Source organism: Lampetra fluviatilis, chromosome 58 (assembly GCF_964198595.1).
Source record: "Lampetra fluviatilis chromosome 58, kcLamFluv1.1, whole genome shotgun sequence".
Taxonomy (NCBI): Eukaryota; Metazoa; Chordata; class Hyperoartia; order Petromyzontiformes; family Petromyzontidae; genus Lampetra; species Lampetra fluviatilis.
Genome location: NC_136332.1, coordinates 3,550,046 through 3,566,890, shown reverse-complemented (window position 1 = coordinate 3,566,890; position 16,845 = coordinate 3,550,046). Strand labels below are relative to the sequence as shown.

At 54.5% G+C, this 16,845-nt stretch overlaps 1 protein-coding gene across 3 annotated transcripts in view; it reads left to right on the top strand.

Moving 5' to 3' along the window:
* Positions 1 to 16,845, top strand: part of LOC144950593 (protein kinase C alpha type-like) — a 280,255-nt gene that overhangs the window by 224,026 nt on the left and 39,384 nt on the right. For all 3 annotated transcript variants that reach the window (XM_078880745.1, XM_078880744.1, XM_078880746.1), the window contains 3 exons: positions 2,313 to 2,393; positions 3,511 to 3,618; positions 6,782 to 6,922. In XM_078880745.1, coding sequence (XP_078736871.1) covers positions 2,313 to 2,393; positions 3,511 to 3,618; positions 6,782 to 6,922 — 330 coding nt within the window. The remainder of the gene's footprint in view (positions 1 to 2,312; positions 2,394 to 3,510; positions 3,619 to 6,781; positions 6,923 to 16,845) is intronic.

Here is a 16,845-nt window from a genome sequence, read left to right as displayed (position 1 = left end):
GATCATAGGAACTGTGATTCAAATGTAACAATAAACGATATTACATAACATGTACGACCAAACTTTGCAGCATAAGATGGCAGCATGAGTCACTCCATAACAGCAGGAGTATCAGTAGCAGAATCGAAATTTGTCAATACACCTTTAAAGATCAGCACACTTTCATCAAAACTCAAGATCATACTTTACAGCGGTCATCCGGAATGATACATTTGATTTCAGGCCATTCTCGAACAGAGAGTCGTTGACTCCGAAAGCACGGAGGGGCAACCCGGAGCCACGGGCCAGAGGTCGCAAACGGGTTTTGATTCCTTACCCGTACCCGGCCGCACCAGGGTCGCAAATGGGTACCCGTACCCTACCCGATACCCGGCTACCCGTACCCGGCCGGGTATCGGGTAGGGTAAGGGTATCGGGTACCCGATTGCGACCTCTGGGATGAAGCCATGTTGCAGGCGCGGGTGGGTTGATTCTAGGAACTTGAATCGTGAGAAGAGACAAGACGTTGGGAAATGAGTGACAAACGGTGACTCACCAGTGACTCACGGCCTACCCGTACCCGTACCCGGCCGCACCAGGGTCGCAAACGGGTACCCGTACCCGGCTGGGTATGGGTAGCCGGGTTTTGGGTAGGGTACGGGTATCGGGTACCCGATTGCGACCTCTGCCGCAGGCTTGCTGGTAGTATCGCGTAGTGCCCTGAGCATGTCAATGAAGCGAAGATGTCGGTCCCGTTGGAACTCCCTTACGCCTCTGCCGTAGCAGGCGAACGCCGCGGCACCGTGTGGGAGACGTTTTGGGCAAATGGCCACGTAAGTTGACGGGTGAGGGGTGGGGGAGGGGAGGGCTTTTTGTACAGAGAGTATCAGCGGATCATAGGCCAAAAGCCTGGCTCCATAAATGGCCACTACCCCGTGAAAGAGCACTCAAGGTTGAGTGGCAGTGCATTATCATTCACATCAAAGCTCTCCCATCTCTCCCCCCTCTCTCCCTCTCGCTCTCTCCCCGCAGCGTCCGCTGGGGATCGAGCGTTGTGCGCCTCTCGCGCCGAGCTTTCTTTATCTCTTCATTATTTACCCGCTCGTCCTAACCCCCGCCCCCCCCCTGCTCCCCCACCCCCGCAGCGAGAGAGACGAAGAACAAAACGCATTCGCACAATTGGAGGTGAAGCAAAGCGTGACGCGCATTCCAGGAGACGCGCGGCCCTGACGCGATTTCGACCGTCGTTAGGGTCGTCGCAGCGCGTCCCCCGGACCACCTCGCTCCGGGGTGATGCATTTACCCATTGCCCCCCCCCCCCCTCCTCCGTGACCTTTGCCTCGCCGGGGCGGAGGGCGTGGGGCTGCCGCCCGGTGTGGGCTCGGTACGGATCTGCGGCGCAAAGATTGCGATCGTTAACGCCTGTGCCGCACCCGCCGTCGTGCGCCAGGCGACGCCCGACGTGCTCGATCCGCTGCTGGATGAAGGCGGCTGCCCCCACCCCCCGCCCCCCCCCCCCCCTCCTCCCGGTCGTCATCATCTGTCGCGAGACGATGTTTGGCCGCTCCGTCTCCACGGTGTGGGCGTTCCCGTCGGATGCGGCTCCGCTCCCTGGCCGCCGAGAGAGGCCGCGTGTGGGCGACGTGCGGTGATGGTGCGTCGCTCGCACGCGTGCACCGACTGACGTCATGCACGCGTTCACCGACTGACGTCACGCACGCGCGCGGTGAAGGAGCGGAGCTGTGTGTGGGTGATGCGGTGAATGAGCGGACACGTGCGTGGGTGATGCGGTGAAGGAGCGGATACGTGCGTGTGACGCGGTGCAGGAGTGGAGTTGTGCGTGGGTGACGCGGTGAAGGAGCGGACACGTGGGTGGGTGACGCGGTAAAGGAGCGGAGATGTGCGTGGGTGACGTGGTGAACGAGCGGACACGTACGTGGGTGACGCGGTGAAGTAGCGGAGCTGTGTGTGGGTGACGAGGTGAAGGAGCGTATACGTGCGTGGGCGAAGGAGCGGAGATGTGTGTGGGTGACGCGGTGAACGAGCGGACACGTGCGTGGGTGACACGGTGAACGAGCGTCACGCCCGTGGCCCTACTTGACCCCGAGCCAGGTTCAGATGTCTTTGTGTGCGGCCGACGATTCACAGATCAGTTCCGGCACGGCTCGGCAAACAGCCAGTGGGGGCACAAACCACCCGGTAACCGTGACGGCACCACCCCGGCCCCGGTTCGGTTGTCGCCAGCCGGCGGGAACAAGGCGGCTCGCGAAAATCCGCGCGGCTCCCTTCGGCGCGCGCGCATGCCGATTGTTTCGCCGTTTTTCCCGTGCCAGATCATCGCGTACCAGCCGTACGGGAAGTCCGTGGACTGGTGGGCGTTCGGCGTCCTGCTCTACGAGATGCTCGCCGGACAGGTGAGTTGGGCCGCCCTTCGTCGCGGGAAAACGTTTTTTTTTTTAACTCGCTCAGCCGTGAAACCCCCGTGAGAGCCGGCCTGCTGAGGCCCCGTCAAGCTCGGCAGCTCCAGTTTGTTTACAAGGACGACCGCCAGCCCAGGACAATTGGCGGCAGTTACGGGGCATTGGAGTTGCGGCGAGATCCGTTGAGTTACATAGAGATCCATGGAGGTCAATGGAGTTGCATAGAGATCCATAGAGACCCGTGGCGTTCACGTAGAGATCCATCAAGGTCAATGGAGTTACTTAGAGATCCATGAAGGTGACTGGAGTTGCATAGAGACCCGTGGCGTTCACGTAGAGATCCATCAAGGTCAATGGAGTTACTTAGAGATCCATGAAGGTGACTGGAGTTGCATAGAGACCCGTGGTGTTAACGTAGAGATCCGTCAAGGTCAATGGAGTTACATAGAGATCCATGGAGGTCAATGGAGTTGCATAGAGATCCATAGAGACCCGTGACGTTCACGTAGAGATCCGTCAAGGTCAATGGAGTTACATAGAGATCCATGGAGGTCAATGAAGTTGCATAGAGATCCATAGAGACCCGTGGCGTTCACGTAGAGATCCGTCAAGGTGAATGGATTTTATTTCGATTTAAAGCTTTCGTGACTGCATGGATTCATATTCTTGGTTCTTTCGGTAAAGTCACGTAGAAGGGAAATAATAAAATAATCAAAATTAAACATAATAAGATAATTATCTTGAAGAACCAAGAATATAAGGTCAATGGAGTCATGTAGTGATCCATCGGGTCGCACAAAGTTACGTCTGGATGTGCGTGTGTGTATGTTCAACTTCTTATGCACCATACATAGCTAACCGTGCGATGTGTGTGTGTATGTTGAACTTCTTACACACCATACGTAGCCAAAGAAATTCGTTTTTAATGTGGCACAGTGGTGTAGCGTTTCGTAGTGTGATGTATAGTGTGTGGCATAGCAGTGAATTGTGTGGTGGTACAATGGGGTTGCGTGAATGTTTGTAGGACTTCTATCGCACCACCGTAGGAGTATCGGCAAGGGGGCAAACTTCGTCGTTTTTTTTCTCTCTCTTCGTTTGTCGATTTGCGTAGCCGCCGTTCGACGGGGAGGATGAGGACGAGCTGTTCCAGTCCATCATGGAGCACAACGTCTCCTACCCCAAGTCTATGTCCAAGGAGTCCATCTCCATCTGCAAGGGGGTGAGTCAGATTCGGAGTCGTCACGGTCATCACCACTGTCATCACCACGGTCATCACCACTGTCATCATCACGACCATCATCACGATCATCACCACTGTCATCATCACGACCATCATCACGATCATTATCAAGATAATCACGATTATCGCGATCATCGCCATCATCACCTTCATCACGTTTATTATGATCATCACTATCATCACGACCATAATCATGATCATTATCACAACCATCATCGCGACCATCACCACGACCATCACAACCATCATCCTGATCACCACGATCGTCATGATCATCACGACCATCATCAGAACCATCAGGACCATCACGATTATCATCACAACCATCACCACCATCACCATCACGATCATCATCACGACCATCACCACCATCATCACGATCATCACCACCATCACCACCATCACAATCACGATCATCATCACGACCATCATCAGGACCATCACGACCATCATTATCATCACCATCATCATGATCATCATCACGAACATCATCATCGCTATCCTCGCGATCCGTGGGCAGAGAGCCCATAGTAGGCGCCCACTGCACATTTCGTCATTATGCTCGAGCAGTCGGCCACATCTTTTTCCGGCACCGATCTCTTTTGATGTCGTCCTCGAGATATTTTCTGTTCGGAGTCTTTCTTCTCACGCGACCACGGGGAGAGAGAGAGAGAGAGACGCAAACTGCAAATACACAGCAGGCGTCGTCAGGGTAGGGATCAAACCCACGTCTTCCTGTACACAAGGCGAGGTAGTTAACATCTCCTAGCCACCGTGATGATCGTGATGAGAGAGAGAGAGAGTGACACGCAAACTCCAAATACACAGCAGTCGTCGTCAGTGTAGGGATCGAACCCACGACCTCCTGCACACCATGCGAGGTAGTCAACATCTCCTAGCCACCGGTGGCGTGCGGCTAGATTCGGAGCGCGAGTCTCTGCGACGAGCAGCCGATCCGTGCCACATCCGGGCCCCCCCCCCCTCTAGAGACAGGGGGGCAGGGCCCCCCGACCGCCCCCCCCCCCCCCCCCACACACGACTCGAATCTCGCCGCGGCATCTCGCGGCAAGGCGAGCGACGGAGCATTTAATGGAGACTGCCGAGCAGCTGAGGGGCTCTTATCTCTCGCCCGCCCACCCGCCCGCCCGCTCCCGCAATCGCGAGCGGAGCGCTCCTGAGTGAGCGGCCCGGAGAGCCGGTGTTGGCTCTTATCTCAAAAATGTCCTTTCTTCTTAAATTGCCTCGTGCCAACACCTCAAAACCCCACCCCCCCTTCTGAACGCTATCCGCCTGGAATCTGCCAATTGTGAAACTCCGAGTCCGGCGTTCCCTCGTTATTCGCGAGCGATGGACAACCGTCGCCGCCACGCACTCGTCCTTCGCGTGCTTGATTATTCGATTAATGGATCAATGAATTTGTCAATTAGATAATTTTTTAATTTGTTAATTGATCAGTTCCCACCTCTCCGCCCCACCCCCATGGTACTTTTTAAGCATCATCGATTTTTTTTTTTAGTAATCCACTCGCTCCACCAGGGTATTTGTGGTTGTATCGGGGTAGCTGAGTGGGGTAGTTCACTCGCTCCACCAGGACACGCGCGTGGTTGTATCGGGGTAGCTGAGTGGGGTAGTTCACTCGCTCCACCAGATCGACGGCACGCCGCCGTGGTGGCTGTGTGTGACGGTCGATGGCAAATGTCGATCAAATGGCTTTGGCCGCACGCACTTTAATTCATTGGCAATTTAGCTGTGCCGTGTGCCTTGCGAGCGGATATTTTTTTTGTTTTTTCCAGGCCGTGTGTTTGTTTGTTTGTTCTTTATTTATTTCTCGTGCCCGTTGGTTGCAATCACGACGAGCGTAACGGTTACCTGCGCGGCCGTTGGCAGCATGGCCATTACCAGGGCGGACGTTGCCAACGCGACCGTTACCATCGCGACCGTTATTATCGCGACCGTTACCAGGGCGGCCGTTGCCATCGCGACCGTTATTATCGCAACCGTTGCCAACGTGACCGTTACCATCGCGACCATTACCATCGCGGCCGTTACCAGGGCGGCCGTTGCCATCGCGACCGCTACCATCGTGGCCGTTACCAGGGCGGCCGTTACCAGGGCGGCCGTTACCAGGGCGGCCGTTACCAGCGCGACCATTGCCAGTGTGACCGTTACCATCGCGGCCGTTACCAGGGCGGCCGTTACCAGGGCGGACGTTACCAGGGCGGACGTTACCAGGGCGGACGTTACCATCGCGGCCGTTACCAGGGCGGACGTTACCATCGCGGCCGTTACCATCGCGGCCGTTACCAGGGCGGACGTTACCAGGGCAGCTGTTACCATCACGGCCGTTACCATCGCGGCCGTTACCATCGCTACCATTTCCATCGCAGCCGTTACCATCGCTATCATTACCATCGCTACCATTACCATCGCGACCATTACCATCGCGACCGTTACCATCGCGACCGTTGCCATCGCGACCATTTCCATCGCGACCATTACCATCGCGACCGTTACCATCGCGACCGTTGCCATCGCGACCATTTCCATCGCGACCGTTGCCATCGCGACCATTTCCATCGCGACCATTTCCATCGCGGCCGTTGCCATCGCTACCATTACCATCGCGACCATTTCCATCGCGGCCGTTGCCATCGCTACCATTACCATCGCGACCATTTCCATCGCGGCCGTTGCCATCGCGACCGTTACCATCGCGACCATTTCCATCGCTACCATTACCATCGCGACCATTTCCATCGCGACCGTTACCATCGCGACCATTTCCATCGCGACCATTTCCATCGCTACCATTACCATCGCGACCATTTCCATCGCGGCCGTTGCCATCGCGACCGTTACCATCGCGACCGTTGCCAACGCTACCATTACCATCGCGGCCATTACCATCGCGACCGTTACCATCGCGGCCGTTGCCATCGCGACCGTTACCAGCGCTGGTTTGGCCATACCTCCCCTGGGACACATCACCGCTGGGCCGTGTTATCGGCAGGACCCCGTCACGAGGGCCGCGCGACGGTGCCGCACGTCCATCACTTACCTCGTCCTCATTGTCGTTGTTTTCTCCCCCCCCCCCCGCCCCGTCTCCTCCGCCCCCCCCACACGCGGCGCGCTGTGACGCCAGTTCCTGACCAAGCACCCGGGCAAGCGGCTGGGCTGCGGGCCCGAGGGCGAGCGAGACATCCGCGAGCACGCCTTCTTCCGGCGCATCGACTGGGAGAGGCTGGAGCGACGCGAGATCCAGCCGCCATTCAAGCCCAAGACGGTGAGCGGCAAAGGCAGACCCGACACCACGGGTCGACAATTAAACATTTATTATTTTATTATAATTCTATTTTTAGCCCCCCCCCCCCCCATATATTATTATTTTTTTATCATGCTGTTTTTTTCCCTTTTCCCGGGTTTACCTTAGCAAAGGCCCAAAGGCCCAAAACGTCACGCCGCCAAGCAGACAGTGACAAAAGGCACCATTGTGTTTTGCAGTTGATTCACTCGCTGACCACCAGATTCAATCACAACTCAGGGCTGTGTGAATCCACAGGTCCCTACTTGTGTTATGTGTGAGTCTATGAGTCTCTGTGTGAGTCTTTCAGTCCCTGTGTGAAACTATGGGTCGATGTGAGTCTATGAGTCTCTGTGTGAGTCTTTCAGTCCCTGTGTGAAACTATGGGTCAATGTGAGTCTATGAGTCTCTGTGTGAGTCTTTCAGTCCCTGTGTGAAACTATGAGTCGATGTGAGTCTATGAGTCTCTGTGTGAGTCTTTCAGTCCCTGTGTGAAACTATGGGTCTCTGTGAGTCTATGAGTCTCTGTGTGAGTCTTTCAGTCCCTGTGTGAAACTATGGGTCAATGTGAGTCTATGAGTCTGTGTGTGAGTCTTTTAGTCCCTGTGTGAAACTATGGGTCAATGTGAGTCTATGAGTCTCTGTGTGAGTCTTTCAGTCCCTGTGTGAAACTATGAGTCGATGTGAGTCTATGAGTCTCTGTGTGAGTCTTTCAGTCCCTGTGTGAAACTATGGGTCTCTGTGAGTCTATGAGTCTCTGTGTGAGTCTTTCAGTCCCTGTGTGAAACTATGGGTCAATGTGAGTCTATGAGTCTGTGTGTGAGTCTTTTAGTCCCTGTGTGAAACTATGGGTCAATGTGAGTCTATGAGTCTCTGTGTGAGTCTTTCAGTCCCTGTGTGAAACTATGGGTCAATGTGAGTTTATGAGTCTGTGTGTGAGTCTTTCAGTCCCTGTGTGAAACTATGAGTCGATGTGAGTCTATGAGTCTCTGTGTGAGTATTTCAGTCCGTGTGAAACTATGGGTCAATGTGAGTCTATGAGTCTCTGTGCGAGTCTTTCAGTCCCTGTGTGAAACTATGGGTCAATGTGAGTCTATGAGTCTCTGTGTGAGCCTTTCAGTCGGTGTGTGAAACTATGGGTCAATGTGAGTCTATGAGTCTCTGTGTGAGCCTTTCAGTCCCTGTGTGAAACTATGGGTCAATGTGAGTCTATGAGTCTCTGTGTGAGCCTTTCAGTCCCTGTGTGAAACTATGGGTCAATGTGAGTCTATGAGTCTCTGTGTGAGCCTTTCAGTCCCTGTGTGAAACTATGGGTCAATGTGAGTCTATGAGTCTCTGTGTGAGTCTTTCAGTCCCTGTGTGAAACTATGGGTCAATGTGAGTCTATGCGTCTCTGTGTGAGCCTTTCAGTCCCTGTGTGAAACTATGGGTCAATGTGAGTCTATGAGTCTCTGTGTGAGTCTTTCAGTCCCTGTGTGAAACTATGTATCAATGTGAGTCTGAGTCTCTGTGTGAGTCTTTCAGTCCCTGTGTGAAACTATGACTCAATGTGAGTCTATGAGTCTCTGTGTGAGTCTTTCAGTCCCTGTGTGAAACTATGGGTCAATGTGAGTCTATGAGTCTGTGTGAGTCTTTCAGTCTCTACGTGAGTCTATGGGTTTCTATGTGAGTCTGGGGGTCTCTTTGTGAGTGAAAGTGTCCATGTGAGTCTATAGGTCTTTGTTTGAGTCTACAGGGCTCCATATGACTCTGGGTTTTTTTATGAGTCTATGAGTCTCTGTGTGAGCCTTTCAGTCCATGTGTGAAACTATGGGTCTCTGTGAGTCTATGAGTCTCTGTGTGAGTCTTTCAATCCCTGTGTGAAACTATGGGTCAATGTGAGTCTATGAGTCTCTGTGTGAGTCTTTCAATCCCTGTGTGAAACTATGGGTCAATGTGAGTCTATGAGTCTCTGTGTGAATCGTTTTAGTCTCTACGTGAGTCTATGGGTCTCTATGTGAGTCTAGGGGTCTCTTTGTGAGTGAAAGTGTCTATGTGAGTCTATAGGTCTTTTTAACACGTGGGCTTTCGCGACCAATATTATTCATAATCAACGTTTTTGGGTCAGATCGCGTTATTTATAAATGTGTCGTAACCCTCCAGCACCCGACATGGCCAATCAGCAAAAAAAGTGTCACGTTGACAAAAGACAAATAGTTCACTACTTTAGCCCACCGGTGTGTTGAAGCGTGAAACCACAACATTTACAATTTTTTTTGTAGTACGACGTTTCGCTGGTAATTGCATCCGGCATCATCGGGCAATTCGCCAGAATGGTGAGGCTCTGCTCTTGCTCCCGGTCTTACATAGAGCAGCAGCAGCAACAGGGTGACGTCATCATTAACTCATCAACTCATCAGGTGCAACGATTTGAGGCGGAGGGGGTGGGGTTATTGTAATTATATACACACCGGTGGGCTAAAGCAGTGAACTATTTTGTCTTTTGTCAACGTGACACTTGTTTTGCTCATTGGCCGTGTCGGGTGGTGGAGGGTTACGACACATTTATAAATAACGCGATCTAAACCCCAAAACGTTGATTATGAACTATAGGTCTTTGTTTGAGTCTATTGGGCTCTATATGACTCTGAATCTTTTTGTGAGTCTGAGTCTCTGTGTGAGTCTATGGGTTTCTTTGTGAGTTAAAGTGTATTTTTGTGAGTCGGGGCCTCTATACGAATCTATAGGTCTCTGTTTAAGTCTATAGGTCTCTATATAAGTCTAATGGTCTCTGAGTCTATTTGCCTAAGTGTCTGAGTTTCTAGGTCTCTATGTGAGTCTATCGGTATGTATATGAGTCTATGGGTCTCGGAGTCTACGTGTCTCTTTGTCAGCTAAGTGTAAGTCTATAGGTCTCTATACAAGTCTCTAGTTCTCTGCGTGAGTCTATGGGACTCTGTTTGAGTAGGTAGGTCTCTATGTGAGTCTATGGGTCTCTGTTTGAGTCTATGGGTCTCTACGTGAGTCTAGAGCTCTCTCTTGGAGTCACCCTTTGGCCAGCAGTGCCGTGAGCAAGCACTTTCATCATTAACTCTCTTGACATTCAACAATGCGAGTTTAACACGGAGTAGGCTTTCGTGACCAATATTAATCGTAATAGATCGCGTAGGTAGAAATGTGTCTAGATTTGAAGTTTTCGTGACTGCAGGGATCCATACTATTTGGTTCTTTCGGTAAAGTCACGTAGGTAGAAAAATAAAAGTAAGGATAAAAAAAATGAAAACAAAAAAAAATAGCTCAATTAAATCACGACGTTTCGGAAGCAACACAAGCTTCCGTCATCAGGTGGGACAACCACAGCAAGAAACAATTGCTCAAGTGACAAATATCTTACTAATTGGCTGTGTCGAGTGGTGGATGGTTACGACACATGATTACTCACGCGATCTAACCCAAAAACCTTGATTATCAACGATGCGAGATCAGCAGAGGTGGGACAAAGTCATTGTTATGCAAGTCCAAGTCGCAAGTCATCAAATTCATGACTCGAGTCTGACTCGAGTCCAAGTCACATGACTCGAGTCCACACCTCTGGAGATCAGCGCCCCGATGAAGCTTCAAGAGCCGAACGGAGTTCAAAAGAACTCGCGCACAAACATCGCCACGTTGTGAAAGACCCTACGCAGAAGATCCCCTGGGGTTTGATCTTCCACGAATTTGGTCATGGCTCCACCCTAAATGGCACGCACTGCACAAATCTATGGCGGCGGCAGCAGCAGATGCGGATACCACACGATGCACAAAACGAAAATTACAAACCCTCCAGTAGTTGTGGTGCAACTGTGTGGTCATCCAGAACAGAGACCGTGCAACGTGTACTGACGCAATGCCCCGATCGACAAACACGAAGGAGACATTGCAGCGATGATGATACACTACTAACTCCGCTGCCACTCCTGACGCGGTGATCTGGGCTTGACCGCCTGAACGTGAAATTTGCTTTGCATCTACATCGGCAGCCGTACGAAAGAAGAAGATTCCAAAGGACGTGTGTATTTCTGAAGATGTGTAGAATGCATCTCATGCATAATTTGTGCGGGCAATTTCTCCCCTAGGCATGTAGGAGTGATACATTATACATCACAGAGACATGATCTAATATACAAGTAGCAGCACCGACCACTAGATTTATATTACACGGTCAATACCTCTGCTTAATTAATGTAACCAATTCTCTACGTGATGTGCGCGCGTGTGGGTGCGGGGGAGGGAGGGTTGTGAGCGGTTGCGCTGCGGTTAGCTCGCTGTGCGAACAAACGGACGGCCTGAGCTCGATCCCAAGGCACAGGCAGCAACATCAGTGACGAGTGATCAGTGATATCAGTGTTGTCATCAGTGACGTCAGGGATATCCTAACTGCACTCACGAGAATTTTGACAATAAATTTTACATCATCTTGCCCCACTACCACCTCGAACCCCAGTTATGTGGCCTAGTGGTAGTGAGGGTGGTGACATGGCCTAGTGGTAGTGAGGGTGGGGACATGGCCTAGTGGTAGTGAGGGTGGTGACATGGCCTAGTGGTAGTGAGGGTGGTGACATGGCCTAGTGGTAGTGAGGGTGGTGACATGGCCTAGTGGTGGTGAGGGTGGTGACATGGCCTAGTGGTGGTGAGGGTGGTGACATGGCCTAGTGGTAGTGAGGGTGGTGACATGACCTAGTGTTAGTGAGGGTGGGGACATGGCCTAGTGGTGGTGAGGGTGGTGACATGGCCTAGTGGTAGTGAGGGTGGTGACATGGCCTAGTGGTGGTGAGGGTGGTGACATGGCCTAGTGGTGGTGAGGGTGGTGACATGGCCTAGTGGTAGTGAGGGTGGTGACATGACCTAGTGTTAGTGAGGGTGGGGACATGGCCTAGTGGTAGTGAGGGTGGTGACATGGCCTAGTGGTAGTGAGGGTGGTGACATGGCCTAGTGGTAGTGAGGGTGGGGACATGGCCTAGTGGTGGTGAGGGTGGTGACATGGCCTAGTGGTAGTGAGGGTGGTGACATGACCTAGTGGTAGTGAGGGTGGTGACATGACCTAGTGGTAGTGAGGGTGGTGACATGACCTAGTGGTAGTGAGGGTGGTGACATGGCCTAGTGGTGGTGAGGGTGGTGACATGGCCTAGTGGTAGTGAGGGTGGTGACATGGCCTAGTGGTAGTGAGGGTGGTGACATGGCCTAGTGGTAGTGAGGGTGGTGACATGGCCTAGTGGTAGTGAGGGTGGGGACATGGCCTAGTGGTAGTGAGGGTGGTGACATGGCCTAGTGGTAGTGAGGGTGGTGACATGGCCTTGTGGTGGTGAGGGTGGGGACATGGCCTAGTGGTAGTGAGGGTGGGGACATGGCCTAGTGGTTGTGAGGGTGGTGACATGGCCTAGTGGTGGTGAGGGTGGGGACATGGCCTAGTGGTAGTGAGGGTGGTGACATGGCCTAGTGGTAGTGAGGGTGGTGACATGGCCTAGTGGTGGTGAGGGTGGTGACATGGCCTAGTGGTGGTGAGGGTGGGGACATGGCCTAGTGGTAGTGAGGGTGGTGACATGGCCTTGTGGTGGTGAGGGTGGGGACATGGCCTAGTGGTGGTGAGGGTGGGGACATGGCCTAGTGGTAGTGAGGGTGGTGCATGGCCTAGTGGTGGTGAGGGTGATGACATGGCCTAGTGGTGGTGAGGGTTGTGACATGGCCTAGTGGTAGTGAGGGTGGGGACATGGCCTAGTGGTAGTGAGGGTGTGGACGTGGCCTAGTGGTAGTGAGGGTGGTGACATGACCTAGTGGTAGTGAGGGTGGTGACATGGCCTAGTGGTAGTGAGGGTGTGGACGTGGCCTAGTGGTAGTGAGGGTGGTGACATGGCCTAGTGGTAGTGAGGGTGGTGACATGGCCTAGTGGTAGTGAGGGTGTGGACGTGGCCTAGTGGTAGTGAGGGTGGTGACATGGCCTAGTGGTAGTGAGGATGGTGACATGGCCTAGTGGTAGTGAGGGTGTGGACGTGGCCTAGTGGTAGTGAGGGTGGTGACATGGCCTAGTGGTAGTGAGGGTGGTGACATGGCCTAGTGGTAGTGAGGGTGTGGACGTGGCCTAGTGGTGGTGAGGGTGGTGACATGGCCTAGTGGTAGTGAGGGTGGTGACATGGCCTAGTGGTAGTGAGGGTGTGGACGTGGCCTAGTGGTAGTGAGGGTGGTGACATGGCCTAGTGGTAGTGAGGGTGGTGACATGGCCTAGTGGTAGTGAGGGTGTGGACGTGGCCTAGTGGTAGTGAGGGTGTGGACGTGGCCTAGTGGTGGTGAGGGTGGTGACATGGCCTAGTGGTGGTGAGGGTGGTGACATGGCCTAGTGGTAGTGAGGGTGTGGACGTGGCCTAGTGGTAGTGAGGGTGTGGACGTGGCCTAGTGGTGGTGAGGGTGGTGACATGGCCTAGTGGTGGTGAGGGTGGTGACATGGCCAAGTGGTGGTGAGGGTGGGGACATGGCCTAGTGGTGGTGAGGGTGGTGACATGGTCTAGTGGTAGTGAGGGTGTGGACGTGGCCTAGTGGTAGTGAGGGTGTGGACGTGGCCTAGTGGTAGTGAGGGTGTGGACGTGGCCTAGTGGTAGTGAGGGTGGTGACATGGCCTAGTGTTAGTGAGGGTGGTGACATGGCCTAGTGTTAGTGAGGGTGGTGACGTGGCCTAGTGGTAGTGAGGGTGTGGACGTGGCCTAGTGGTAGTGAGGGTGTGGACGTGGCCTAGTGGTAGTGAGGGTGGTGACATGGCCTAGTGTTAGTGAGGGTGGTGACGTGGCCTAGTGTTAGTGAGGGTGGTGACGTGGCCTAGTGGTAGTGAGGGTGTGGACGTGGCCTAGTGGTGGTGAGGGTGGTGACGTGGCCTAGTGGTAGTGAGGGTGTGGACGTGGCCTAGTGGTAGTGAGGGTGTGGACGTGGCCTAGTGGTGGTGAGGGTTTTGACGTGGCCTAGTGTTATTGAGGGTGTGGACGTGGCCTAGTGGTAGTGAGGGTGGTGACATGGCCTAGTGGTAGTGAGGGTGTGGACATGGCCTAGTGGTAGTGAGGGTGTGGACATGGCCTAGTGGTTGTGAGGGTGGTGACATGGCCTAGTGGTAGTGAGGGTGTGGACATGGCCTAGTGTTAGTGAGGGTGGTGACATGGCCTAGTGGTAGTGAGGGTGGTGACATGGCCTAGTGGTAGTGAGGGTGGTGACATGGCCTAGTGTTAGTGAGGGTGGTGACATGGCCTAGTGGTAGTGAGGGTGTGGACATGGCCTAGTGGTTGTGAGGGTGGTGACATGGCCTAGTGGTAGTGAGGGTGGTGACATGGCCTAGTGGTTGTGAGGGTGGTGACATGGCCTAGTGGTAGTGAGGGTGGGGACATGGCCTAGTGGTTGTGAGGGTGGGGACATGGCCTAGTGGTAGTGAGGGTGGGGACATGGCCTAGTGGTAGTGAGGGTGGGGACATGGCCTAGTGGTAGTGAGGGTGGTGACATGGCCTAGTGGTAGTGAGGGTGGGGACATGGCCTAGTGGTAGTGAGGGTGGGGACATGGCCTAGTGGTAGTGAGGGTGGGGACATGGCCTAGTGGTAGTGAGGGTGGGGACATGGCCTAGTGGTAGTGAGGGTGGTGACATGGCCTAGTGGTAGTGAGGGTGGTGACATGGCCTAGTGGTAGTGAGGGTGGGGACATGGCCTAGTGGTAGTGAGGGTGGGGACATGGCCTAGTGGTAGTGAGGGTGGGGACATGGCCTAGTGGTAGTGAGGGTGGGGACATGGCCTAGTGGTAGTGAGGGTGGGGACATGGCCTAGTGGTAGTGAGGGTGGTGACATGGCCTAGTGGTAGTGAGGGTGGGGACATGGCCTAGTGGTAGTGAGGGTGGGGACATGGCCTAGTGGTAGTGAGGGTGGGGACGTGGCCTAGAGGTAGTGAGGGTGGTGACATGGCCTAGTGGTAGTGAGTGAGGGGACATGGCCTAGCTGTACTAAGTGGCAGTAATGTCACCACAAAGCTGGTACCACACGAGGTGCACCTTGAGGCCATGTGCTGTTTGGAAAGACAGTTGCTGAACAGAGGTTATGGGACAGACCCAGCCTCCATGGGTTAACTGAGATGATTGGCAGATGCAGCACTGGTGCTCCCCTACTGCACCAACAAACAACAACAAAGAAAGATCCCCCTCTTTATAGCTTGCAGAGACTTTTGGGGCAAGTGCTGTGAACGAGCAGCACCTATGAAGGCTCACTCGCCCACACTTACACAAATGCTGCGTAACCTGTTTCACGGAGTTGTAGGCTTTTGCCCACCATATTATCCACAATAAATCTTGTAAATATGTGTCGTAAACCCACAACCACCCGACACAACCAAATAGTAATTGGCAACTAATAGGCACGCTTTGTTTACGTGAGAAAACTTTCTAGTAAAAAAAAAGGCTGCCACGGTGGTGGCATGTTGACTTTCTCGCCTGCTATACGTGATATCGTTGGTTCGATCCCAACAGCGATGCCTGTACATTTGGAGTTTGCGTATCTTTCTCTCTCCTCGAGATCGTGTGGATTTTTCTCGAGGCCCTCCCGTTTTTCCCTCCACATTTAGAATCAACATTCGTTGACTACGGCTACAAACCACTTCGTTGAGCTATCATTTATGGCCAGGTCACTTCTGAAAAAGAGCTATACAGCCTAAGTGGGCCTTAACCTGGTAAAAGAAAAATAGTGAAGTTTTTGCTTATTTCATTGGCTGTGTCAGGGGTATGCGGGGTTAACAACACGTTTATATTTACGCGATCTAACCCGGCGGGTAGAACACGCAGACCTCGCGCAGAAAGATCACCCGTGATGGGAATCGAACTCAGGCCCCTCTCGCAGCGAGGGACACGGACATTCCCGCACCCCCCCCAACCTCCCAAACCCCCCAGCCCCCGAACCCCGCCGCCCATTAGCGTCGCTGTTTTAACACCATTAGGCCCACAAGGTCATTCGCCTCCGCTAACCCCCCCCCCCACTCACACACCACCCCCACTGCCTTGTGTGTGACGGCGAGGCGAGCGGAGTCAGGGTCACCCACTCCGCCCCCTCCCCGACCCCACCCTCCCTCTCCCCCCCTCCCCGATCGTTTAGTAAATCGGAATGCCGCGACATCCTCCCGAGGGGCTCTCAGATCCGATAGACATTGACCCAGAGAGAGCGCTCGCTGGCCGGGGGCCCCTCGGGCGATCGTGGCCAAACGGCGGCTCCGCATTCCCTCTTTAAACCCCCTCCCCTCCATCCCCCCCCCCTCTATCCTCCCCCCCCCCTCCATCCCCCCCCTCCATCCCCCCCCCTCCTTCCCCCCCCTCCATCCCCCCCCCTCCATCCCCCCCCCCTCCATCCCCTCCCCTCCTTCCCCCCCCCTCCATCCCCCCCTCCATCCCCCCCCCTCCTTCCCCCCCCTCCATCCCCCCCCCTCCATCCCCCCCCCTCCTTCCCCCCCCTCCATCCCCCCCCTCCATCCCCCCCCCTCCTTCCCCCCCCTCCATCCCCCCCCTCCATCCCCCCCCCTCCATCCCCTCCCCTCCTTCCCCCCCTCCATCCCCCCCCTCCTTCCCCCCCCCTCCATCCCCTCCCCTCCTTCCCCCCCCTCCATCCCCCCCCTCCATCCCCTCCCCTCCTTCCCCCCCCTCCATCCCCCCCCTCCATCCCCTCCCCTCCTTCCCCCCCCTCCATCCCCCCCCTCCATCCCCTCCCTCCATCCCCCCCCTCCATCCCCCCCCCTCCATCCCCCCCCTCCATCCCCCCCCTCCATCCCCTCCCCTCCATCCCCCCCCCTCCATCCCCCCCCTCCTTCCCCCCCCCTCCATCCCCCCCCTCCATCGCCCCCCTCCATCCCCACCCCCTCCATCCCCCCCTCCATCCCCTCCCCTCCATCC